Source organism: Podarcis muralis, chromosome 7, assembly GCF_964188315.1.
Source record: "Podarcis muralis chromosome 7, rPodMur119.hap1.1, whole genome shotgun sequence".
NCBI lineage: Eukaryota > Metazoa > Chordata > Lepidosauria > Squamata > Lacertidae > Podarcis > Podarcis muralis.
In genome coordinates, this window is record NC_135661.1 from 75,686,809 (window position 1) to 75,714,106 (window position 27,298).

A 27,298-nucleotide genomic window follows, 5' to 3' on the forward strand; every position below is an offset into this window, starting at 1 on the left:
CTTGCCTGTCCTCCCAAAATCTTCCCACTGTCCAACACGTTCTGAAATTCTGCAGAATTTCCTTGCAAGTCTTAGAAGACCCAGTAAAGGGGGGGGGGTTGGTGTGGGCATTCATATGAACTAAGTCCTCAGCCCAATTTCCTTAAAATCATGAACTGAGTCTGGTTCAATGAGTTTCATCCTATAATAAGGAATATACCAGATAGTCTTAACCAATTTTCCCCCCTCAGGCAATCTTCTTCCTAAACTGGGCATATGTCGCCAACAGGATAACAGCAATGGGACCTGTAGCATGATTCATAATTAGGAAGAAAATGGAGGCTTTTTCTCTGTATCATGTCTAACGTTGATTGCATCACTCTTTTTAAAAAAATAAGTAAATTATTTTTATTGCAATTTAAAAACAGCATCTTTTCTCTTTACAATTATATTTATAATCTGTTTTTATTTCATTACATATTCATATTCATCCATTTCTCTATAATGCTTAACTTCCATCTACCTCGTAACAGCTTCTTCTCCTCTTTTTATTTCCTTTTCTTTCCTTTCCAATATATATTTAACCATTTCTTTATCTAGATTCTAGAATAACTCCTCCAATTAATTTTCATTCTGTGAAATTTACTCTAAACACACCCAAGTTTAGATTTGGGGACCATGTTTAGGCATATAATTTTTAAAACAATCCCATTCATTTTTCACTCTTAAGTTTGAGTGATTTCTTATTGCTTCTGTCATCTTGGCTAGTTCAGCACATTCACATAATTTTTTTTGCCACTCTATTTCAGTTGGGATCTGCTCTCCTTTCTAGTACTTGGCAATTAATACTCTAGCTGCAGTTGTTGCATACAGAAAAACACTTTTTTTAAATTCTAGGGATGTTTATTGTTAAAATGCCCAGTAAGAATGCCTCTGGTCTTTTACTGAATGTTTCTTTCAGGATTTTCTTTAATTCTTCATAGATCATGTCCCAGAATTTTTAAATTTTGGGACATGTCCACCACATGTGGAATAGGGTTCCTTCCCCCTGATTACACCTCCAACATGTACTCTTATTATTTTTGTATATTTTAGCCAATTTGACCGGGGTCAGGTACCACTTGTAAATCATTTTCATAAAATTCTCCTTTATCAAATAACATGTCTACATTGGGCTTTAGCCTCCCTTCTGGTGTTCTCAATCCAGAAAAGACCACTGTCCCTGCTAAATGCAAGTCTGGGAACAAAGGGTCTTCTGCATAATAAGGAAGGGATAGACACATCAAGATGACTTGATGACTTGCACAGGGACGGCCCACCCATGAGGCAAAGGGAGGTGGTTGCCTCAGGTGGCAGGATCCATAGGGACAGTCCACATCTTAATGTAGATCTTCATTCCCCCATTGTTCCTCATGTAGATCTTCACTAACCCCTTCTTTGCTGGTGGGGAAGAGAGGAACCATTTTGTGGTGTGCCTCAAGTGCCGACAGAGGTGTCATCTTCTCTAGCTGGTTGAGGGGGCCTGATGTCTTGATGTCATGTGTGCAACGTTGCAAGGAGCTAAGAGGCGGAGCCAAACACCTTATGACAATTAAGGGGGGCTGGCCCCCTCAAAAACTACATTGGGGGGCCCCTGGAAGCTGGAGCTGATGGGTGCCAATATGTCTTGGGCCAGCCCTTGCCCTGCACATCTGTATCTCCATGAGACCCGTGCTCTCCAACCCACCACAGATGTGATTTTGATGGAGAAACAGGAGTGTAGAGAGGGCCACTCCTTTATGCCTCTCTCTTTCTCTCTCTCGATTTAAACTGTGCACCAACAGCCCACTGTATAGCTCTTTGGTATGCTTGAGGTTTTTGGCTTTAATGGTGAGATTGGCATGCTGAGACGAGCCTCCCTATCTGTCTGTCTCGCCATGTTTGTGCATCTGTATGCATGTGTGAATGAGGGTTGGTGAGCTGTTGTTGTTGTTATATTACAGTTTATTAGACACCTTTCACCCTAAAGTCTTAGGGCAGGTTACAACAATCAAAACACCATATTAACATTAAAACACAGTGTTACACAATATTTAAAACAGTTTTAAACAACTTAAAATCACAAAAATGTGTGTGTGTGTGTGTGTGTGTGTGTGTGTGTGTGTTGCACCCACTGCTGCAAGTGACCCTTGGGGCCGAAAAGATTGCCACCTAACACATTAGCAGATCGAATGATAACATTTCATTGAAAGACTGTTTGCATTTCTAATTATAAGTTAAAAGCGGCATTTCAGCTGACTGGAGATCTTTTGTTAAAGCTCATTGAGTTTCACAAATAAAGCTATGAAGTATGCACTGCTGAGTTCAATGGAATGTACTCCCAGGAAACTATGTTTATAAGATTGCAGTCATGCTGTTCCTAATAAATTGGGTATTACGTCATGTACTGCTGCTGTCTGGTGTGGGTGGGTGTACATGCATCTATGGCTATATCTATATCTATGGCTATGGCTATAGCTATAGGACTTGCATTTGTTGGGGGGGGGGGGGGAGTCTCCTTGGAAACATGGCCCTGCATTTCAAAATTTACCACTCTGCTTTCCATCAGATTACCCGATTTGGGAGGTCATTCTGGATGATAATTGTAGGTCCTTTCCTATCTTGTGTTGGTGAGGGTAAAATCTGTAAGAGGAAACCAGCCCAACCTGTTCCTTTGTTAAGGTGGCCAGCTAAGTATGTTTCCATTTAATTAGAATGAGGCTACTCTGTTGCCATAGAGACAAATGGGGTAACCCCAACCCTCGACTAGATGGATGCAACACCACCTTGTAAAATACAGTGGTACCTCAGGTTAAGTCCTTAATTCGTTCCGGAGGTCCGTTCTTAACCTGAAACTGTACTTAACCTGAAGCACCACTTTAGCTAATGGGGCCTGCTGCTGCTGCTGCCGCGCTGCCGGAGCACGATTTCTCATCCTGGAGCAAAGTTCTTAACCCGAGGTACTATTTCTGGGTTAGCAGAGTCTGTAACCTGAAGCATATGTAACCCGAGGTACCACTGTAGAGTTTTTGTGTGAGTTTGGCAGATGTCGGAAGCTGGAGACACAGAGGCATGACTTCCTCTTTGCTAGACTCCAAGCTTCCCTGGAAACCGAATGGAGAAGAAAGCTCTGCTGGAGTTTTACTGCTGCGAGCCCCTCCAGCCTATGTTCAGATTGTATATATGTGCAAAGAAAACAATCTATCCTAAAGGAGGCACCGATCTTCATTCCAAGGGGACCAAATCCTGAGTAAGCTCTGGCACTCCTGAAATCTCTTACCGCTTGGAAATTTGGGAGCACGTGACAATATTTTCATACCAACCGTCAGTTATATTCCCAGGGTGGTTTGCAAAAAAGAATGAAACAATTAAAAAGGGAGACACACACACACACACACAGCCACAAAATCAGAACAGCAAAATAAGACACTTGCACCTCCTATCCCAGGCTTCCTCAGCCTCAGCCCTCCAGATGTTTTGAGACAATTCCCATCATCCCTGACCACTGGTCCTGCTAGCTAGGGATCATGGGAGTTGTAGGCCAAAAAATCTGGAGGGCTGAGTTTGAGGAAGCCTGTCCTATCCCAACCTGTGGTCTTCAGCCAAATTTTATGCAGTTGTCCTAGGAAGCAGGGGTGGAAACTAATGAAGCTTAAACTTCAGGACCCCTAATCCCAGAGGGGCCCCAGAAGCAAATTTAGTCCATGTTGCTTTAAATTTTTGCTTCAAAAAGCACATCATGCATGTATATAACATTTCCCTTTCCCTAATTTTCACACACACCCCATAACCCAAAAACTACAAGGCATAGGAAATTTTTATTCAGACCAGTGACTTGTGATATCATCCAATAAAGCAATTTTAATCAAACTCTGAGATGTGGTGGCTATTTTTTTAAAAATTTAAAAATGTGGTGATCTGTTGTCGAACAACCCCATTGCATACCCTCCAAGTGTTCCTATTTTCCAGGGACGTCCCTGATTTAGAAAAGCCATCCCGGTTTCTGATTGATCCTGAAATGTTGGAGGGCATGGTAGGATGTCCCTATTTTCATCAGAGAAATGATGGGTGGTATTTAGTTATCCGACCCCTGAGCTGTCTGAAGGCAGTCCTGTATAGGGAATTTTGTTTAACGTTTCATTACATTTTTATATATGTTGGAAGCCGCCGAGAGTGGCTGGGGCAACCCCTTCAGGTGTGTGGGGTATAAACAGTAAAGCTATCATTGTGGAATGGGGCATCCCTATTTTCATCGGAGATGAAATGGGGGGTGCCATTGAAGAAGATAACAGCGGTTACCCAAACTTTGTTTCTGGCTGTGAAGGGGTCCCCAATATCAGTTCAAATTTCAGGGCCCCCAATTTAACATAGGTCTGCCACTGCTAAGAAAAGAGCAAAGATTGCCCTCCCATGTCCTAACTCATTGCTTTCTGTCTTTCCTGGAAGAAGCAGCAGAACATATGCCTGCGCTGCTCAGGGTGGGCACGCTCCTGAGGGAGGTGTAGTGTAATAATAATAATAATATTTTTATTTATATCCCGCCCGCCCCCAGCCAAAGCCGGGCTCAGAGCGGCTACCAACAGTAAAAATAACAGTTTACATAAAATCACAATCAATTAATTGAAATACATTCTAAAATCAATTCATTCTAAAATCAATTCAGTGTCAAATTAATGGCAACCGCCAAAGGCCTGGTGGAACAGCTCTGTCTTGCAGGCCCTGCAGAAAGATGTCTTGCAGGGCCCTAGTCTCTTGTGACAGAGCGTTCCACCAGATTGGAGCCGAAAAAGCCCTGGCTCTGGTTGAGGCCAGCCTAATCTCCCTGCAGCCCGGGATCTCCAAGATGTTTTTGTTTGAAAACCGTAAGTTCCTCTGTGGGACATACCAGGAGAGGCGGTCCCGTAGGTACGAGGGTCCTAGGCCGTATAGGGCTTTGAAGGTTAAAGCCAGCAACTTAAACCTGATCCTGTACTCTACTGGGAGCCAGTGCAGCTGGTATAGCACCAGGTGAATGTGATCCCGTGGCGAGGACCCTGTAAGGAGTCTCACTGCAGCATTCTGCACCCGCTGGAGTTTCTGGGTCAGTCTCAAAGGCAGCCCCACGTAGTTACAATAATCCAGTCTGGAGGTGACCGTCGTGTGGATCACAGTGGCTAGGTCAGGGCGAGAGAGGTAAGGAGCCAACTGCTTAGCTTGGCGGAGATGAAAAAATGCCACCTTTGTTATAGCTGCAACCTGTGCCTCTATGGAAGATTACATATTTTTTTCTAACAGAGTTCCTGCTGACACAGAGCGTTTTGCCATCCTGCCACCTGCAACGTGGCTTTACGTGTAAAGGGTGCCCTCCCAGGCGTGGGATAGCTGCTCAGGTGCCTGGAGCGGTGCGTGTGCCCTGCAGCCGGGGGCAGAGTGACCCGCTCATGGGGGTGGAGCGAGCCACCCATGGCGGAGATTCGGGGCGCCTCGTGCCCGCGACTCCCTATCCTCCCCCAAGCTGTCAAAACGAAGGGGGAAGGGGGGAATGCTGCCGGCAAAGTGGCACAGCTCCCCCGCCCTTGCCCCGATGGCTCGGGGGAGGCTTGGGAATCGCGGGCAGGCGGCATGCCAAACGTCACCCCCCTCAGTGAGGGCACCCAGGGTGGTCCACCCCCACCGCCCTGCCCCCCCCCACGCCCCTTCCTGGAAGGTCATTCTTGGCAGAGATTTCTCAAAAGCGTTTCTAAATGACGCAGCAGTGTTTCAAAATGGGCACTTGATCAGGAAACCTGCTTCCATATTCTTTATGAGGAAGTGGTGTTGAGCAAGGGCATGGCATTGCCCCATTACAGCAATATTACACCCTGTGTTGCAAGTTGCAGTGAGGTGTTGAAATGAGCTTTTTTGTGTGTGTGTGTGGTTATTAGCTTTCTTTCGCTTTTGTAACCCCCCTCGTACAGCTCTTAGAAACTACGGTGTTAGGTGGTGTATAAATGGTTAGAATGAATGAATGGATGGATGGATGGATGCATGAATGAATGAATGAATGAATGAGAAGAGCCTTCCTGGATCAGACCAGACCAGCTGGGCCCCAAAGGCAGAGCTGGAAGCTGAGTGGACAGAGGCTATTGCAGCTGCATCTGGGCAGGGCAGCAGAGAGGTGGCAATAGACACAGTCCTGAACAGCACAAGCACAGCTCAAGTGGGGCAGTGGGTGGGGCACGTTTTCTGACCCATTTGGGGTTTACCCATGCTTCTGTTTATCAAATAAATCTGTACATCACCCTGAGTATTTTATGGAAGAATGGATGCAGTTTTTGGACTATTTTGGACTATTTACAGAAATATTATAGTATGATGAACTCACAATCAGGATTTGAGCTATGAGAAACAGAAGTCATTAGATTATAATATTGTGGTTATGGTAAGATAGAAAATAGGGCACAGCACAAGGGGAGAAAAAACTCCATGGGAAAAGGGGTGGGAAGTTGACAAAAATAAGAGAAGACACGAAATTTGTGCTATCTGTTGAAAATGTTGAAACTTAGTAAAATATAATTGATTAAAATAAATCTGTACATCAGGGATGAGGAACCTTTGGCCCTCCAGATGTTGTCGGATGCAAGCTCTCATCACCTCTGATGGGACCCTGAATCCAGCAACATCTGTAAGTTGTTGAGTCACACTATTTTTTCCCCTGCATCCCCTATTTGGTTGAGGTTTCAGAGCCCTATGGCATTGAATTGCACAAGTCCAGACAATGCAACATGCTCCAAAATTGTTGTGTGTGCATCATGACAACCTGGGACCTGGTAAACCAAGGACTGTGGACAATGTTCTCTGTTCACTAGTGCAAGGAATCTTGTGCTAGCAGACGAGATGGCAAGTTTTAATTTTGTGCAGGAGAGGAATATGGCAGAGAAGGGGCACTAATGTAAACTTGCTGTGCAACAGATCATACAATCTATTGCGTGGCAAAGTTACCAGCTTGAGCATTCTCTTGCACAATGATGTTCTGCTGGCACAAAATATTTTGCCAGTGGAACAAGCACGCCACTTTACCCTAGTACCATATCGGATGCAACCACCTCAAATGTTTCCCCAAATTATCCTTCTCTCCCCTTCCCCAATGCATACCCATCACTCTGTTTTTGTGCACCCCATTTCTCACAGTCCTCAAAAAGAGTAGCCCCCAAAACTGCTTGCCTGAGAGATAGCAGAGGACAGAGTCAAAATGACAGTGTTATCTCTAAGGGGGTCACGGTAATGGCAGGAAAAGGTTAAGAAGCTTAATCTTTGCCAAGTTCTGTCTGAGGGGGCAGTCGGTACATTCAGGAAGAAATGTCACTGCAGCACTTAGAGAAGATAGGATGAGACAGGAAATGAAAGGTCGAGGGAGGGAAAGTCTATCTAAGGAGTCACCGCCATTAAGAGAGCCTGAATCAGATTTATGATCCCCAACAGCTTGGGGAGGAAAACAACATATTCATAAATACAGAGACATGCGTGTATACCACATGTGTGAAAGATTTTTTAAAAAATATTTTTAAATTATTGAATACCAGCAAATGAACCTTGAACTCTACAAGGGGGGAAATGCATATTCCAGAATCTACCAGAAGCATTCTGCCCCTCCAGCAAAAGAAACTGAGCCTGGGGCAAGCGCGTGAGAGAAAGCAACCAGTGGCAGACTCGGGCTTTCAAAAAAAATTCAGCAGTTTCCTATTTACCTAATGTTTCATGGCTACGCGGGAAGAAATCTGCAAAATGCTTTTGGGGGTATGGAAAGGGTTATTGAGATGACCATCCTAAATAGAGAAAGGGCAGCTGTTGTACAGAAGCACAAAGCATGTTAATTATTTCTCCTTATTAAGGCAGGATACAAGCACGTCAAATAAATAAATAAGAGCCACAGAGCAAGAAAGAGTTAGGGAGATGTACTGGAAATACTTTTTAAAAAATAGAGCTGTACAACATAGGCTCCCCCCCCCCCCCGCAATAATCTTTTCAAACAAAATCTTTAGAACAACTTTACCCAACTTGCTGCACTCTAGATGTTTTGGACTACAAGTCCCAACATCCTTGACCATTGGCCATGTATCCTGGCAGATGATGGAAGCTGCAGTTTAAAACATCTAGAGGGTACCAGGTGGCTGAAGGCTGCTTTAGAAGATGATGTGCTGTTTTTTCCTACTGAGCAGGGAACATTCCGTGACATCACAACAGTCCAGCCAATCACTTTGGGGAGGGAAGATGTTCACAGACAAAAAGGCAGGTAGTTGACAGCTACCTCGTTCAGAGTAAGTTGGTTAACTATGTCCACTGCCATTGCCTTCTTCTGGTTCCTCCTTCCTTGTGTAAAAAACAAAGAAACAAGTCGAAAACACCAGAGTTACTAAAATGGAAGACCCTTTCCAAATCCGGCATATCTAATGCTTCTCCTGTCCAGTCAATTTACTTGGTGTACACTAAATCCAGTTTGCTTATTTTTGAAGTCCAGCTCACTTTCACACCCAGCTCCTCTTGTCAGTCAAATAACCCCCTTCCATCATGATGGGATTGTTCTCCTATTGAGAAACAAGGTGTTTGTTTGTTTTTATTCCCGTCTGATTTCTGAATATTCCACAGACTCTTCCACTTGAGGTGGAGGCCCCTTGCTTTTGAATGCCACGGTTGTATAGTGAACCTCATCTGGTTCCTCGGCGCTCGGACTGGGAGGTCTGGGGATCTTTCTGGGTTTCGGGGTCCTCTCTCCAGCTGCTTTAGGCGGGCCAACATGGGGTGATCTTTGACCCTGAAAGGGAAGAGAGATGTTGTGAAAAAGACCCCCTTTTGCAACATACCTTTAAAGCACTTAAACATCTTGTGCACCTGCTCACTGTGTTCAAGCACCCCCTCCAAAAATAAAATTAAAAAAATACTTACCTCAGGAGTCCCAAGAGGTTGCAGAAAAGCATAGCTACATGGGATGCATACCTGAGGTAAAATGTTGCTATAGATCAGGCTGGAGTTGTTGGCTCTCTGCTGCCCTCCATTGGCAGAGTTTACATAATTAGCAGAGTTTACATAATTAGCAGAATCCATAGCCTCTGGGATGGCCGCTTTCGGAGTTGCTTTCCTCTTCTTATAAAACCTAAGATCAAAATGGCCAGAACATGGTAAGATTCTCATACACCCCTGTGATTAGAAGACCTGCATGCAGGTCTTTCTCTCTCTTCCTCTACAGCCCTCATCAAAACTCATATCTTCTTGTAGCCAGTGCTGGTCCTACTCAGAGTAGACCTATTGAAAGTCAACCGATATGATCAACTTTGCTTCATTCATTTCAGTGGGTCCACTGAGTAGAACTTAGTTGGACACAACTTGATGGCTTTGGTTTCATTCTCAGTCATCTCCTGTCATCCGTCCCCATGATAACTTTGCATCTCCCATTCCTTCCCAAACTCTAACCAGCTGAGCTTCTCAGGTTTGACACAAGTTGCCTGCCAGAAAGTGGTTTCAATGGTCAGGCCAGTAGAACTGTGGACTGTTGTTGAGAACCAGGTGGAGGGAGGGAGATCAGAGAAGGATAAACTCACTTGATCAGGCCCAGGCAGAGCAGGAAGACAACCGCTGCCAGCAAAGCCCCACACAGCCCAGAGAGGAGCAGTGCTGAATGGCTTCCTGCGCCTGCAATGATAAACCAAGATCTCAAAGAAAACTGGGATTGGAAATCAGGAATCCTGGTCCCCATCCTCCTTCCTTCATTTCCCAAAAGCAGATGATGATGATGACAATGATCATCATTTGCTGCTCATTTTATTTTTAAACATCTCCAGGTGGTTTATCACAAACATGTAAAATAAATGCAAAAATTAAGATGCTAGTTTTAATTGGCATCATTTTTCAGTAAGGGTGAAATGGGTGGAGACACCATTCTGGCAATCCCCGATCTACAGAAATAAATGAGGTTCACTTGTAATTAAATGTACTTTAGAATCAGGGTGCATATCTCCAACCTCTTTGGAGTTTTCCAATATCAGCAGGGCTGCAAAAGTCAGAATTTCTCAATCTGGTGGAGTCTCACCTGTTTTCAAGGAACCAAGGAGGAATTGCATGGTGTAGACTCCCAGAGAATTGTTCCCAAGACAGATGATGCTGAGGTCACCATCCGGGCCACCTGTCCAAATTAGGGAGCTGGTGACCTCATTCTTCTGGACTGAGGAAGAGACTTTCAGGTCTGCCGTGCTGGTGTTTTCAGTTACAGTCATCCCGTCCAGTTGCCAATGGATCTGAGGTGGAGGCTTGGAGTGCAGGGAACAGTTGCAGAGGATGCCATTGTCCTTACGCCAACAGGTAGTGTTTTTCTCGGGGGTTTTGCTGAGCTTGGGGGCATCTGCAGAGAACCAAGTAGCCAAGGTGAAGAACACATTCCGATCTAGCTAATGACTGCACCAGCTGCAATACCACAATTCATCCACTGGAGGCACCCGGGAGCAGACACTGCTGCCACCCTAGTTCCCTACTCTGTTGCATAAGGTAAAATCCTGCTTCGGCTTGGGTTCAGAAGGCAAGGAGTTTCTTTCCCCCTTGTGTCCAGTTTGAAAATAAAAACAGAATTTACAGGAATGGTTTACAAGAACTTAAGAGCTGTGTCTCATAGAATCTTAGTGTTGGAGGGGATGCCAAGGGTCATCTAGTCCAACCCCCTGCAATGCAAGAATCTCAACTAAAGCAGCCATGACAGATGGCCACCCAGCCTCCAAGGAAGGAGAGTCCACCACAAACAATGCAGCCTGGGCTTTTCCAGTGACGGGGCAGCAACAATAGCAAAACTGGCTCTGAATGGGTTTTTTCTGCCCATGCTGCTATTAGAGGCTCAGGAACCCCTTAATGAAAAAGGGAGTTGGCCTCCCTAAATAGGAGCACTACTCTAGGCAGCTATTTGGGTGGGATGTAAATCTCACTTGGTGTTTTCACACTGAACCTCAAATGCAGCCCAGCAGAGGACAAGGGGTGTCCTGTAGCATGGGAGATCAGCACCCTTAACAGTTCCCCTGTAGCAGGGAGTCCCAGTGATAGACCCAAAGCCTGACTCCCTCACTCACATTCCACAAGGAGGTGGAGGAATCCCTCAGCAGAAGCTATGGCGTTCTGAGCCTGGCACCTGTAGTCACCCTGATCCTCTGCTTTCACATTGACCAGCTCCAACCAGTCATCTGGCAGCTTCTCCAAGACCCTGCCTTCCTTGAACCAGCTCGTAGTGGCTGCAGGGTTGCTATCGGCCTTGCAGAGCAGCCGCAATAAGTTGCCTTCCTGAACCGTCAACTGGGAGCCACTGGCTACTTCCCTGGGGCAACCTGTAATCACAGGAAAGTGCCGTCATGTCTGTGAAACAGCAGCTGCCCCGCTGAAGCCAGCCTTATCCTCCAGAGGAGAAAGGATCCGTGCGCTGACTTTTGCACCCTAAAACTCTCTGGTACCTCGAGCTAGTGCTGGGTCCCTCCTGTGTGCATGGGTGACAGTGAACGTCATTGTCCTTGGGTGATCTGGAACAGACATATCAATGTTGAATCAACAAGAGAAGAGCCTTTACATGGGTGAATGAGAGGCCCGTTGCTGTGCAAGAAAGGGCCTCCTGGTGGCATTGGGACTGGCTAGCTGGAAGGGAGGGAGACCACCAATGGCAAGCAGATCCAGAAGCAATGAGAGGTGGAGCCAGAGACAGGTAGAGCCAGCTAAATCCAGTTATATCGCTATTCTCATCTGCCCTGCTGAGCTCTAGAAGAATAAGATGGAGACCATGGCCACCCCTTAAGCTGGTTGTAAGTAAGAAGGCAGCCAGTAGGGGCTGTCTAAGGGTGGACTGAGGTTGGTGGGTCAGTGCCCCATTCGCCCCAATGAATCAGCCTGTACTGTCCGCGGGAAAGGTAGGGTCAGCAATGACCGTCCAGAAAAGTGCTCTTCCCCTGCCCAGTGTACACAGAGCAGACAGAGCAAGATGAAAAAGCACCATATTTTGACACAAAAACACTGCACTGTTGAGACTGCAATCTAGGCTGCGTCTTTTACCTCCTATTCAGATCCAGGTCTGCCCTCCATTGTCCATAATCTCAGTGGATTTGGGGTTGTATCCCAGTGCTAATCTGTCACAGAGTAGACTCATTGACATGAATTAACATGCCTAAAGTCCATTGATTTCAATGGATCTACTCGGAGTAAAACTTAGCCGGTGACATTCTGCTTGTCAAATGTTTACTTTATTCTGTTCCTATTAGCGTCGTCATTGCTAATCAGATTATTGCATTTTTTGAAAAAGGAAACAGAGGGGAATAGAGAAAGAAGAAGGGCATAAATCCTTTTCTAAGCTATACACACACAGACAGAGTGGGGTTTTTTCTGGGGGGATGCAGGGGGATGCATACCCCTAAACATTTTGTGAATCTAAGTATGGCAGTATTTCAATATGAGTAGGGGAAAGAGAGTACCCCTAAAAATTAAAAAAAGCACTGTATACACACCATGATGACCAGAAAATTGCTCATAAAAAAGACAATGCAGATTCTCAGTTTGCCAAATGAATATCAGAGTATTGGGTTGTGCAACACCCCAACAGCTAAACACAAGGCCCACCTATGAGGCTATCACATGGTACCAAAGAAGGGGAAGAGAAATTACTTTGCAAAACGTCTTAGGTCCGCACAAGCAGCATCCTTATGGCAGCCTTTTCATTGGATAAGCAAAGGAACTATGTTCTGCATCTCCAGGTAGCAAACAGTGAGACCATTGCCACCTGGGGATATTCCTTCATGAGATGCTCATTAGACAAAAAGGTCTTGAAGCAACAGAAGATGGGGAGGTGGGAGAGGGGCATTCAGCCAATCTCCTCCATTGTCCACACAGAGCTTTTCTTCTGAAACATCAAAGCCACATCCTACATATCCTGCTTTATGGCAGGACAGATGTGTGAACAGAAACTTCTAAGTTTGGCCTTTGCATTTAATATTAGACAGCTGTCATTCTGATGAGAGGTTGCATAAATATGCCCTCTCCTGGTGAATGAGGATACTCCCGCAGATTTCAGACAAGGGTTATGTTCAGTGACTTGAATTTGTGGTTTTGCCCCTGGGGCTGCATTTATGCATCCTGAAACTAACTTCTTAGAAAGCTTCTGCAAATATGTAAGCTCATCATGGGGCTCCTGAACTTGTGATGAAGCTGGCAAAAGCTGCATCTCACACTACTGGGCTGACACACTGTACAATGCAGCCACAGCAGTGTACATTTGCAGAGGTCCCCTTAGTGGAAGCATGCTGGTATTAGTTGCAGGTCAAGCCACTTAGCATACAACGGAGTTTCCTAGGTTAATGCCCCAAGGAACTTCCCGCTCCCCATCTCTTACATTGCACAATCACTGAAATATTCTTCCTGATTGAGCCATGTAGATTCTCTGCCTGACATTGATACATCCCAGCATCCTCTGATTTAATGTTGGACAGTTGAAGAGTTTCTTTACTGCCCTGCATATGGTTGTTTAGGGTCTTGTTCTTCTTCATCCATGTCACAGAGGGAATAGGTTTGCCCTGAGCTTCACAAAGCAAGCTGACGGTGTCACCTTCTCGGACCACCAACTTTTCTTTCTGTGCGGAGAAATCTGTAAGAGAAATGCAATTAGATCACAATTGGTCCTGAGATGCCTGATGCTAAGGAATCGTCATTCAGTGCTGAGATGTTCCTGTGTATTTTGAAGAAGGATGGTTGACACCAGGTCTGCAGAAGTGGGGATTCAAATCTTTACAATGATTATTAATTATAATGGGTTCAAGACAGCTTGGGGCCATAGTTTTGCAAAAAGAGAGATGATCCCCTCATTTCTCTGCAAGTTCAACTGGCAAGATAATAATAATAATAATAATAATAATAATAATAATAATAATAATAATATCCACTGTTTTGCCTTCCACTGGGAAGACTTGGGCCCATTTCTTTTCCTTCTCATTCCCCTTTAATACATAACTTAATGCCAACATAGGATTCTAAATGGCTTACAAAGTACAAAAACCAGTTACACAAACATTAAAATATAAACACCCACAATTGAAATATGCAATAGAACAGTCCCATTAAATAGAAAACCCACAGCAATTAAAAGAGGAGACTCAGGTCAAGAGCCTGAAGGGTGCTACGGTGGGGAGTGAATTTTGGTTCGGGTGCAAGGATGTGTGCATGGCATGGCATGGCTTCTGGAAAGACCCAGTGAGCCCAGCTCCTCCCTGTTACCGTCCAGTTTGTCTTCAACTCCCCCCCAAACCACCATCCTGGGCTCTGCCCCAACTCCCAGCCATCTCTAAAACCCTTCCACCTGCACAATCCCCACTCTGAGATCCCTAAGCAGCTGTTGGCTGCCCAGCGGAGCTCAGTGAGGATGGGGATGTGCAATAACACTTAAGAGTTTTGTATCTCACCAGGGTGTCCAGGCCTTGTGATTCTGATGTCCTGAGGTGGGTCTGAAACATAAGAAAACAGTGAGGGGGAGCATGAAAAGAGTAAATTAGCTTGCATGGGGTAGAAAGAACTGTTGGCTGTTCATGGGAGGGGGAAGCAGTACTGAGCTATGGGAGCTACTCACAGACCACTTCAAGAGAGATTGTATTCTCAACTGTTGTATAAACTGCAGGGTAATAGACACGGCAAGTGAGGGCTCTGCCTTGATCCTGCAAAGTAGGTGTGAAGGTGAAGCCAGAAGCAAAGGTCCAGCTTCCATTGCTGTGCTGATGGTTCTGTGCAGTTGTTGGCCAATTACTCCATGAGATCTGAGGCCGGCCCCATGATTCTTTCCATGGGCAGGTCCCTGGCGCCTGGCAGATGAGGGTGACGCTCTTCCCCAAAACCACCTCTGATAAGTTCAGGATCTTTGGCTTCTCTGCCAGCTCTGAGAAAACAAAAGTCCCCAGGATGGGATCAGAAGAAAATTCACAGAAAAAGTAACTAGGGAACAGGACACAGGAGTCCTGAATTATGGATGGTCACCAGCACTACTTTATCCCCCACTTTGCGGCAAATCCTGCCATTCTTTCGTTTGTCCTTTAACAATAACTTTGTGTCTCTCCCTTAGTAGACTGATTCCCCATGCAATGGTCTGCTTTCTCTACCAATGTTGGTCAATGTTTCTGCTCAATGTGGACTCAGCCTGGAGAGGGAGAAATCTTGATGGCTGCCACTATGCTGCTGAACATGATGTTTGATACTCAGGATCCTGAAATTGGAGGACAAAGCCAGATGTGATTTGGGAGACACAGGAAGAGGGGGGAAATGACACCTTGACTGCAGCAGCCACAGGAGGGATCTGTCTTTCATCAAAAGAGGAGCGCAGGCTGAGAAGGGGTCACTTAACCCTTGAACTATTTTTTCTGAAGCAAATGGCCACCCACCCAAACTGCTCACTTGCATACAGGGGAATAGGAAGCAGGTCTGCATATCTTTTGTCGTGGGGTGAGGAGCTTGGAGAGGGCAATTTCTAGGGACTCAGCTATACTGTTGCAAATAAAATGTTTCAAGTGTGTTGCAAAGTGATATATAGAAATGTGGCACTAGATGGTGATGGTGAGCCATGGCAAACTCGATACATTTTCCAAAACACTTTTTTAAAAGCATTTCCTCAGTGTTTTTTTAATATGTGTGTAGATTCCACCTAGGAGACATGGAACAAATCCAGAACTCCCCTGGGCACACTCCCCACCCCCTCCATGCACACACCTTCTTCCAGGAATGGGTTGTTGAACTGTGATAATGAGTCTAGCTTATCTGAATGGAAAGAGGTGGATGACCATGTAGAAACAGCTGACATTTCCCTGAATGCCATGTAGCCAACACAAGCCTGGCTTTCATATCACCTTAAAGCTCGATAAACTATTATTTGAAGGTGAATGCACACTGTGTTGGTGCAGGGGACCCAAATCAAAGGTGTTTTGCTCCTGCCATGTTGCCAGGAGCTAAGCCATGGTTTGACAGAATGTTAATCTAAACCAGTAGTTCCCAATTAACTAATTACTAAGGAAATCAGCCGTGAGTGCTCACTGGAAGGACAGATCCTGAAGCTAAGGCTCCAATACTTTGGCCACCTCATGAGAAGAGAAAAGACCCTGGAAAAGACCCTGATGTTGGGAAAGATTGAGGGCATAAGGAGAAGGGGACGAGAGTGGACGAGATGGTTGGACAGTGTTCTCGAAGCTACCAGCATGAGTCTGACCAAACTGCGGGAGGCAGTGGAAGACAGGAGTGCCTGGTGTGCTCTGGTCCATGGAGTCACGAAGAGTCAGACACGACTAAACAACAACAACAAGGACCCCTTATTTTCCAAAAGCCAAGCCAAAGTCCCCCTACTTTTGAATATTTTCATAGCTCTATGGTAGTTACCTCTGCAAAGCAATTTTTTGAACAAAATGTGGGGTAGCCTTTAATAAGAAAAAGCATTTTAGGTGTACTAAAAAAAAAAAACAGACTAGGGCTGAGAGATATCTGATATTCAACATTGTGATATATCAGCAGCTAAACATCACAAAGTTCTGATACATCACGATGTCTGAAATTGGAGATTGGGCCTGGGGATGAGGGAAAGAGCAGCCGCAGAGATTGGATGGCTGGGGGGAGGAGAGGAAGCGATGTCACCCCCACTGCATGGTTTGAGTTTGAGGGGGTGGGGGCGCATCAAGCCACAATCAGGGGGGGGCAGCCAGTGAAGAAGCACATCCACTGTGGCTGCTGCTGCTTTGCTGCTGACTAAGAAAAGCTGCTCCGAGTCAGTGCCAGGGGAAGGTAGTGCTACAATTCCTTGAAGTGAGAGCAGTCAGCTGCCCTGTTCTCCATCAGCATGAGGAGAAGGCAGCACCTTGCAATTGGCTGCCCTGGTCTCCATCGGTGTGAGGGAAGGCAGCTCAGATCAGAAGCGTGATCGGCTGAAATCATCCTGCGATTTGGGTGGTGCCTTGAAATCAGCTGCCCTGCTCTTCCTTGTATGGGGAGTGATATACTGCTACGTATTGCTGGGTCGAAATCGTTATCGCGGTGTGATTTCAAAACTAGTTTTAACCAATATATTGAAAAATTGCGGAGTGCTAAAACAGACCATAAAATTTGTGAAATACCATGCAAAAATGACGAAAAAATGAGTTGGGGGAAAGGCAAGGGATGGGGCCGCGGAGGCCCTGTGTGTATTCCACGGACCCCTAATTGGGAACCACTGATCTAAACTCACTTTCAAGATTTGTTTCTCTCCAAAAGAAACCATGAGCTGTAGCATAGGCTTGCTTTTTAGCTAACTGCTCATGGTTTGTTTGGGGCTCAGACATTAAGCTAAGGCTTAATCTCCTGTAAAACCACCTGCCCCACACCAGCAAGGGAAAGGTTCTCCACCTCCATGCTGAGCCAAATCAAGGCTTAGCTCTGTGCAGAACAGCAGCAGGAGAAACAGCGGAGGAGCAAAGTGCCCCTAATTTTAGCCCTGTGCCTCAACCCTCTGTGCACTCACCTTAAAACCAGTCAGCTATGGGAAAGTGACCTGGTTTGAGGCCTGGACAAGATAAGAGGCACACCTGTTGCTCTGCCCACATTTGCTTGAGGTTCCATCCATGTGTGCTTCTGGCCCTGCCCACCACTTGCATGTGGCCCCTGGAATGAGGCCCATGAACGAAAGAAATGTCCCTCACCCAAAGCACCCTCTGGTCCTAGAATTCAGGGTGCAGTGGATTGGGACAATGTTCCAGATCTGCACTGAGGCTGATTTCAAAGGTGGCAAAAGAATACCTCTTTGCTGCCATTGAGGAAGCTGTGGAGAGATGATGGAGGAAGGAGAAGAAGCAGGTGATGGGATGCAGCTGGAAGTGAAGGAGAAAATGCCTCCAGTTTCCTGTTTCTCCAAATTGTCAGCACAGAATCCATAAGAGAGTTCTTCCCTCTAGTGAGCTGTGTAAAGTATTCAGACATTTGGAGGTGCAAATGATCTAATTTTGATGTTACAACAATGGAGAGGAACAGGAAGCATGGAGTACTTGTACCTCCTGTCCCTTTGGCATCAGCATAATGTCCAGAGGTCAAGGCATATTTGTAGGCAGGGCCTTTCCCCCCTTTACAGCATGAAAGAGCACAAAAAAGGGAATGAGGAAGCAAATAAAGAAGTAGGAAACCTCTTACCTGTCACAGAAACACGTGGTAAAATAAAAGAAACACGATAGCTGAATTTTAAGATTCCTTTCTCAATTCGAAAATAGTACTGCCCTCCATCCTGATTCTGAACATCATTGATGCTAAAGGAACAGTCACCTTCTGATGGATTTCCAGTCAACTGGAAACGATTCCCAGCAAATGAGGCAATGCTTTGATCCTTGTCATTACTGGCAACAATAATACCAGCATATTGATTCCGGGTTTTGCGAATATAGGACCCAGAACCATCGTTCTTAATCCAGTAGACGTATAATTCCTCAGGATACAGATCCTCAGAAGTGGGGTAAGTGAAGTTGCAGGGAATGTGAACGCAGAGACCTCTCTGCACGGTGACAGCCTTTAGTGCTTTAAGTTCATATCCCGGGTACTGACTCTGCAGACCTGCCAAAGGAAAGAAGGAAGGTGTTCACTGGCTTGTGGGCTGATGCTTAGCGAAGACCAGTTTTGCAGCTGACCCTCTTGCCAGCATACTGTACACCTCGAGAAGAACATTCTGCACAGTCAACAGCACCAAAACATCAAGGGTTGTCTGGAGCAGCAGTGCCTGGGGATTGTCGTGGGTCTCCAGTCCCAGGACTTCCCAACCACCTACCACAGTAGCAGGACCTCAGGGGGAAGCGTTTCCCTGGGCAAGAAGGAGGAGGACATTCAGGTGTGAGTTTCTAGCAGGTGCCACACACACTCAGAAGGAGGAAGGTGCTCTCAAGTCCCCTGGCCAAGGACCCCGAACCAGGGATATTCCAGTGCTCCTTGGGCCTCACACTGGAACTCTTCCTGCCATTTGTACTCAGGACTCATCATTTCCAAGTTTTCAAATTCTTCACTCTTAAAAAATAAACCATGAAGTGAGCAAAACCTATGAGGTACATAGGAAGCAGGGCTGGCCTCAGGAGGTGGCATGGTTGGGTGTCTGTCATGAGCCCTTATCCCAGTAGGGACTCAATGATAAGAACCCTCTGGAGCTCCTGCAGTGAGGAGGGAGACTCTGTGAGGAAGGGGCATGCATGGAGGGTGTCTTGATCAAGGACCACCCAAAACCTGGACCTGATCAGAAGCTGCCTTATGCTGAGTCCATCCACTGGTCCATCTAGATTTTGATGGGTCGTGCCTTTCCAGTGTCCCAGACAGGAACCTCTCCCAGTTTGTGGAGATGCTCAGGTTTAACTTGGGTATTTTTTTGCAATTCATTCATTCCCCACCTTTTTCCTGACAGGGACTCATGTTGGCATAGAGATAAAAATAAGAACAACTAAAAACATTTTTAAAAACCCAATAATTAAAAACAATTAAACATTAAAGCTATATACACACAAATACACATTTTAGAATATACAGATACTACAATAAAAACAGCACAGCACCAGCCCTTTCATCACAAGTAGTCAGTTTCCAAACTCAGCCTTGGTCCTTCCCTCTTAGGAAGCAACACTCAGAAGAACACGTTTTCTCATTTCTGTACACCAAGGGTGGAGAAAATGTGAGCCTTCATAAGTTGAGGGACTCCAGCTCCCATCTTCCTTGAGGGTTGGCTGAGCTGGCTGGGGCCGAGAACATCTAGAGTCTAACAATATCTGGAAAGGGTGAAGGTTCCCCAGTGTTGTTGTGAACCAGATCTACCTTTGCAGAGAAAGGGAAGGATCAACAGTGTCACCATCGCCATCAATGAGACTGGGCTCTTCATCCCCCAGGGAAGGTTCATGAGTTGTATTGTCCTTCTGCCTCTTGGCATCTTTTTTGAACTGGAGGCTTCTTTCTGAGGCTGGAGCTCTGGGGCAAAGAAAGAAGAGAAGAGGAGCATGAGGCACTAAGTAAGCAGCGCTGGCTGAAGCGGGGAAGATACTCAGAACCCATAGTTTCAGAAAGAATCAAAATGTGGAAGCAGCATTAGCCACAAAGTCTCTCATTCCAATGCCACAGTCTAGCATGAGCTCAGACGCCAGGCTCGCAAGGGCCACCAGCCTCAGCCTCAGTTTCCCCATTTCTAACATTCCCAGCAAGCTTGCGCTCCTGTCTCAGTGACATCTACGCTGGTCATGTCCACAGAATGCAAAATGGCAGGATTCCCCAAGGATGTGCTCTGTGGGGAGCTGGCATCAGGCACCAGGCCCAGTGGCGGACCAGCTGATTCTCTGATCCTGCCCTCTCCTAGCATATGAGCTCAGGAAGCTTTTTCATGAGGGGGTGTGGGAGAGCTGAGGGAGTCTCTGTACTGGTACACACACACACACACACACACACACACACACACTGAGTGGAGCCAGTCACTTTGCACAGGCACCAGTGGAGTCAAACACATGAGGTAGCTCACACCCTGATGAGAAGGCCGCTGTGGAATCCAAGCTGAAGAGCCAAGTGCATCTGCTTGTTTGTGTTTTTTGGGCAGCGATGAGTGAGGAAGAAGGAGAAGACTGAAGAGGAAGAAGGACACAATTGCCCCCCTCCCGGGTGATCCAGGGCTACCCTGACCAGCTCTGGACCAATTCCAGATTGACCCAGAAAAGCTTGATTCCGTTCAGGATCCAGGAGCTATTCAGTCAGGATGCACCGTTTCAATGCCAACGAACATTTTAAACCACATCTCTAGACATACTCAAAGAGCTCATATTTAACTAATCTCTTCATCCAACAGCCAAATGACAAGTGATCCAGGAGATCTCTGTTTCAAAACAGTCGATAGGGTCCCCTGAAATAGATGGGGACCCCAGCATCATCAAGGAAAGGCAGCTGTCCCCCTCCATGTTGCTTCCCTCTGTCTCCCTCCATGTTGTTTCCACAGATGAAATTCCTCATCTCTGGTTGCTATTTGTCACCCTTGTGAGGCAAATAGCAGCTTGAAGGGGAGGATAAGCCCTCAATGAAGTGGAGAACTAAAGACAGGGGAAATGAGACGCTGAGAGAAACCAGGGGGAGTGCTCTGGCAGGGAGCTTGAAAGCAAAGACCTGAGCCTAGAAACACAGCGCAAATGCTAGTCTGGATGAGCTCTTTGTTGTGTGTTGTTGCACCTGCATAATAAATGCAAGAAACAGGAGAACGACCCGTCCCAGGACCCTCCTACTCTTGGCTGTGTTTTGTTCTGCAATAGTCGCCCTGGGGGAAAACAGCCTCTTTTGCTCCTTTCTCTGAGATTGGGAGAGAAAGAGAGAGAGAAAAGCCTTCTTCAAAACCAGGGCAAGCCCAAGACATTTTGGTGCTTGAGGTGGAGCAGGAAATGGCACACACACACACACACACACACACACACACACACACACACACGTATATAGTACCAAAAGCAAGGCAAGTTATTTTGATGCAACACCTTAAATCAGCTTTCCGCCTGAAGCAGCTCCCTCACCCTGCCCAATAGGAGGGTTGGCTCTGCTCACCAACCCTCAAAAGAACCTCCCAAACATCTGCTTACTAAACCTCTTCTTGTGAACCTTTACCGCTTTGGGTGGGGTTCAAAGTAAAGACAACTAAGACATTTTGGACGGTGTATGCACCATGCCTTTAAAGCACATCTTAAGCACATTTTCTGCCCCAAGGAATGGTAGCTTGCCTCTTACAATTCAGAGCAGCTTTAAAAAAAAGGACCATTCATAGTATTTGGGGCGGGGCGGGGTGTGTGCTTTAAATGTATGGTGTTACACACTACAATTCCCTGTCCAGACCCAGAATTTCTCCTGACCTGTCCGTTTCGACTTGCAGCGAGAGATGCACCTCCTGGTTGCCTCTGTCTTTCCGCCTGTGGTCCTGACCCTCGATGAGAATTCTGCTAAACGAAGAAGGGGAAATAATAGACAGGAACCAGAAAAGCAGAAGTCTCTGCAAAACGTCTTTTGCAAGCAGGAGGAGGAGGTGGGGGGAGATGGCTTTCTCTGGCATTTCCCCCTTCTATCATATATGAAATCTCAAGATATCACAACTGAAGCTTGACATTAGCTTCACTCTGGGTAGATAAAATATAGTAGAACCCAATGTGGTTTATTGGTTAGGACAGGGGTCAGTAAACTTTTTCAGCAGGGAGCCAGTACTCTGTCCCTTGTGGGGGGCCAGACTATATTTTGAAAAAAGAAGAATGAATTCCTACGCCCCACAAATAACCCTGAGGTGCATTTTAAATAAAAGGACACATTCTACTCATGTAAAAACATGCTGATTCCCGGACTGTCCACAGGCCAGATTTAGAAGGCGATTGGGCCGGATCTGGCCCCCGGGCCTTAGTTTGCCTACCCATGGTTAGGATATTGGTTCAAATCTCCTGTTCAGCCACGATGTTTGCTGGTTGTTCTCAGGCCAGTCTTTCTACCTAACCCACAGCGGAGGCTTGTTGTGAGGATAAAATAGGTCAGAGCAGAGAAACATGTTTGCCAGCCTTAAACTCTTTGCGGAGGGAGGATTGGAATATTAATGCAATAAGCGGGGGGGGGGGGGGGGTTAAAGAAAATGAAATTCAATGCAGTAACCCTGGCCACTTTCACCATTGCTCTTCCCTCTAAATTTGGGCCATTGTCAAATCCTGGTTCTCCTGACCCTTTAAAAAGGTTTGCTCACACATACACACACACACACACACACACACACACACACACACACACTGCAAAAGTGCCATGCTTGGGAAATTCCAGCCACTAGCCATCTCAGTTAGCTCAGAGGCATGTAGCTATAAAAAAACCCCGAGCACATGCTGCAAGAAGAAGAAGAAGAAGAAGAGTTTGGATTTGATATCCCGCTTTATCACTACCCAAAGGAGTCTCAAAGTGGCTAACAATCTCCTTTCCCTTCCTCCCCCTCAACAAACACCCTGTGAGGTGAGTGGGGCTGAGAGACTTCAGAGAAGTGTGACTAGCCCAAGATGCAAATTGCCACATGCAAATATGTGCCATAGGCTTGTGCCCCAGGCAGCAAGTAGCTGGAAGCAGGGGGTGGGAATAAATGGACAGCTCTCCCTCGTAACACCAGAACTCAGGAACATCCAATGAAGCCGAATGTTGGAAGATTCAGGGCAGATAAAAGAATGCGGTGCATAAGGAACTATGGAATGCACTCCCACAGGAAGGAACCCTGTCTGCTAGCATAGATGGCTTTAAATGAGAATTAGACAAATTCACGGAGGAGAGGGCTGTCAAAGGCTACTAGCAATGATGGGGGATATTCAGTTGCCACTGTCAAAGGCATCATGCCTCTGAATCAAAGTTGCTGAGAACCACAGCTTAAATGGGCATCTAAGTTCCCTACCTTTACCATCAGAATTAAATCCACCATGGATTAGTCCAGTGGGTTGCTAGTTGCAACCACCTCCTGAATTTAGAGCACCAGAACTCTACGGTATGCTAATTTGGGGGGCAGGAGCCTCCATGGGCTCCCCAGCACCACCACCACAGTCTCCCCTGCCTGGGTTGCATGGTGGCAGCTTCCAGCGAGATCTTTCCAAAAGCTTCACCGCTTCTGGCACCATTTCTGCACCGGAAGCAGAGGTGGTGAGGTGCCCAAGGGGAGATGCCACCTGTGCCCAAGGCAGCTACCTGTCCCCATCTTATGGGTGGGCTGGCCCAGGAGGAGGGGAGATGTAACTGGGAGTGGGAGGGAAAGAGGGGGCAGGATAGCCCAAATCCCATTTCGAAGCAGGCAAGAAAAACCATTCCATCCCACTTGCCTTGGTTGTGGAAAAGAAACAGCATAGAAGGATTTTGGCATGCTACACTTGTGAAGAAGAGGAGGAGGAGGAGGAGGAGGAGGAGGAGGAGGAGGAGGAGGAGAAAGAGTTTGGATTTGACATCACTACCTGAAGGAGACTCAAAGTGGCTAACATTCTCCTTTCCCTTCCTCCCCCACAACAAACACTCTGTGAGGTGAGTGGGGCTGAGAGAAGTGTGCCTAGCCCAAGGTCACCCAGCAGCTGCATGTGGAGGAGCGGAGACACGAACCCGGTTCATCAGATTACGAGTCTACTGCTCTTAACCACTACACCACACTGGTTCTCTTGTGGTTCTTGGGAACCATAGCTCTGTGCAGAGAATTGCATGGCTGTGGTGCAGTTGCTTATCTCCACACACCCAGCCTAGGAAACTGCAGTCACCTGATTTCTTCGAGGAAACTAGAGCGGTTAAAACAATTTTAAACTGATAGCATAGATGTGCCCCCAGACATGAGTTAAAGGCAAAGATGAAAGTGGGAAATTCAGTTTTGAGGCAATGGCGCAACCTGTCTGCACACAGATTGGACTTTCCTTGGTGAAAGGATGGTGTGAACATTGAGGAAGGCTTGTGACTGGATGGAAATTGCAAGATAGGCATGCAAATCCTGTCTCAAATCTGGTTTCATAATGCAGCTCTTGCTGCTTCAAAATGCCTCTGACAAAGCTCAGAACAAAGGCCACCAGGCCTGGCTCAGCAAGCCCACGAGAGAGAGCCCTGCATCCAAATACTGGAGATGGTCTAAATGGATCTACCTGCAGTCCCCTGCTTGAGACAGCAGGGTGGGCAACTGTGGGGAAAGCAGTGAGATGACCCTTGAGATTTCTACACAGGGATAAAGAGAAGCCACGACTCATCCAATGTTGACCAACTTTCCGGTCATGTGCCGTGGTCCACCAATGGGTCAGGTCAGCATGTGTCCTACTTTACAGAGGACAGCCCACTCTTTGAAGGGCGGTCTGGCCCAAGTCTGATTTAAAGGTAATGCACAAGGAGCTGAGAGTTAAGAAGGGCATGTATAAGAAATGGAAGAAAGGGGGAATCACGAAGGAAGAGTATACTCAAGCAGCCAACAGCTGCAGGGAGGTCAGGAGGGGAAAAGTCCAGAATGAGGCCAGGCTTGCAAGAGAGGTTAAAAATAGTATTAAAAGGTTTATTTGGCTATGTTCGAAGAAAGAGGAAGAACAAGCAAATTAGTAGATCCTCAATGTGGAGAAGACAGAGAAGTGCTGCTGGCAAACAGAGGAAACTGCTCAACACCTACCATATTTTTTGCTCTATAAGACTCACTTTTTCCCTCCTAAAAAGTAAGGGGAAATGTGTGTGCATCTTATGGAGCGAATGCAGGCTGTGCAGCTATCCCAGAAGCCAGAACAGCAAGAGGGATTGCTGCTTTCACTGCGTAGCGATCCCTCTTGCTGTTCTGGCTTCTGAGATTCAGAATATATTTTTTCTTGTTTTCCTCCTCCAAAAACTAGGTGCGTCTTGTGGTCTGGTGCGTCTTAATAGAGCGAAAAATACGGTACTTTGCATCTGCCTTCCAGACCCTCCAAATGTCCCTATTTTCCAGGGACGTCCCTGATTTAGAGAAGTCATCCTGGTTTCTGATTTGATCCTGGAATGTCCCGCTTTTCCTTAGGATGTCCCTATTTTCATTGGAGAAATGTTGGAGGGTATGGAGTTATCTAACCCCCAAGTTGTTTGAAGGCAATGCTGTATAAGGAAGTTTGTTTTAACGTTTAAGGTTTTATTATGTTTTTATATGTGTTGGAAGCTGCCCAGAGTGGCTGGGGCAACCTAGTAAGATGTGTGGGGTATAAATAGTAAAATTATCCTTATGGAATGGGATGTCCCTATTTTCATAAGAGAAATGTTGGAGGGTTAGCAGCACCCAACCTGGCAATAACAGCATAAACAATGTAAGGAAGGAGCTGCAGCCCAAGATAGGAAAGGGGGTAGTAAGTGAACACTGAGCTATTTTAAAAGAATTCAAATCTCCAGGGCCTGATGAGCTGCACCCAAGGGAACCAAAGGCGCTTGTGGGTATATTCTCAGAGCCTCTGTCTATAATCTTTGAGAATTCTTAGAGAACAAGTGAGGTCCCTGCAGACTGGAGGCAGGCAAATGTTGTCCTCATCGTCAAAAAAGGGAAAAAAGAAGGCAGGTAACTATCAACCTGCCAGCTTGATGTCAATACCTGAAAAGATCCAAGAACAGATAATTAAATGGTCAGTCTGTGAACGCTGAGAAAAATACGTTGTGATTACTAAGACCCAGCATGCCTCTGAGGCCTCTTAGGCCCAGGATGACAACTGTCTGCCGCCAGCTTCACACGATGGGGACAGCCTAACTTCCAAGCTCATGCCTGCCAATTCTTCATTCCAATCCACATGATGTCCAGGAGTGGGGACCAATCAGATGTTTGCAGGGTGTCACCTTCTACACGGGATGTGGGTGGCACTGTGAGTTAAACCACAGAGCCTAGGGCTTGCCGATCAGAAGGTCGGTGGTTCGAATCCCTGCGACAGGGTGAGCTCCCGTTGCTCGGTCCCTGCTCCACCCAACCTAGCAGTTCGAAAGCACGTCAAAGTGCAAGTAGATAAATAGGTACCGTTCCGGCAGGAAGGTAAACGGTGTTTCCGTGCGCTGCTCTGGTTCGCCAGAAGTGGCTTAGTCATGCTGGCCACATGACTCGGAAGCTGTACGCCGGCTCCCTCGGCCAATAAAGCGAGATGAGCGCCGCAACCCCAGAGTCGTCCACGACTGGACCTAATGGTCTCTTTACCTTTACCTTTACCTTCTACACATGACTCAGCATATTCCTTACCATCACTTCTGACTTGGATGGATTAAGGAATTCCCCCACCCATCCCTGCTGGCCCATCTTAAACCTGACCTTCACTGAACGGTCCCAGAACAGAGCTTTTCTTCTGGGGGAAAAAACAGTACCAGTACTCACCATGAAGATGTTACAGTAAGTGCCACATTTTTAACCAGTGGGGTTTTTTTTCTAGGGAGGAAAAAAGGTGTTAGTACTGAGTACCGCCAGAGAAAAAGAACTGCCAGAACAGAATTCAAAAGTGCCACAACTAAAACAGGAATGAGGCATATTGGCATCATGAAGCAAAACCACGAAACTAACCAATAAGGACAGTATCAAAACAGCAGCAAGAACAGCAATGCAACAGGCAAGAAAATGCCCACACAACCAATGGTCTGGGTGAAGGTGACATATCTGCTTCTTCAGATATGTGGGGCTGAATTTTGGATGGGTTGAAAAAGATGGGGTTGGGCGGACCATGACATCCCTAACTCTGAATGCAAGCGAGAGAGGAGACCCTGCTGCTCCTTCACCTGCCCAAATCCCCTCCCAGCCGAGGTAGGAATTTGGGGTGGCACCATTGCACCTTGCAGTCTGCTCTGCCAATTGTTACCCAGTTATAAAAAT

At 46.4% G+C, this 27,298-nt stretch overlaps 1 protein-coding gene across 1 annotated transcript; it reads right to left on the reverse strand.

Annotated features, from left to right (window-relative positions):
* Nucleotides 1-7,400: 7,400 nt before the first annotated feature.
* LOC114603488 (sialic acid-binding Ig-like lectin 16) lies at nt 7,401-22,176 on the reverse strand. Its single transcript, XM_077932150.1, has 12 exons — nt 21,843-22,176; nt 19,783-19,941; nt 18,142-18,555; nt 14,582-14,884; nt 14,418-14,459; nt 13,355-13,606; nt 11,436-11,501; nt 11,061-11,312; nt 10,040-10,348; nt 9,552-9,642; nt 8,950-9,106; nt 7,401-8,767 (listed from the first exon to the last, which is right to left on the reverse strand). The coding sequence occupies exons 2-12, from the start codon at nt 19,901-19,903 to the stop codon at nt 8,570-8,572; spliced, it is 2,205 nt and encodes a 734-aa protein (XP_077788276.1). The 5' UTR covers nt 19,904-19,941; nt 21,843-22,176; the 3' UTR covers nt 7,401-8,569.
* Between the last annotated feature and the right edge of the window lie 5,122 nt (nt 22,177-27,298).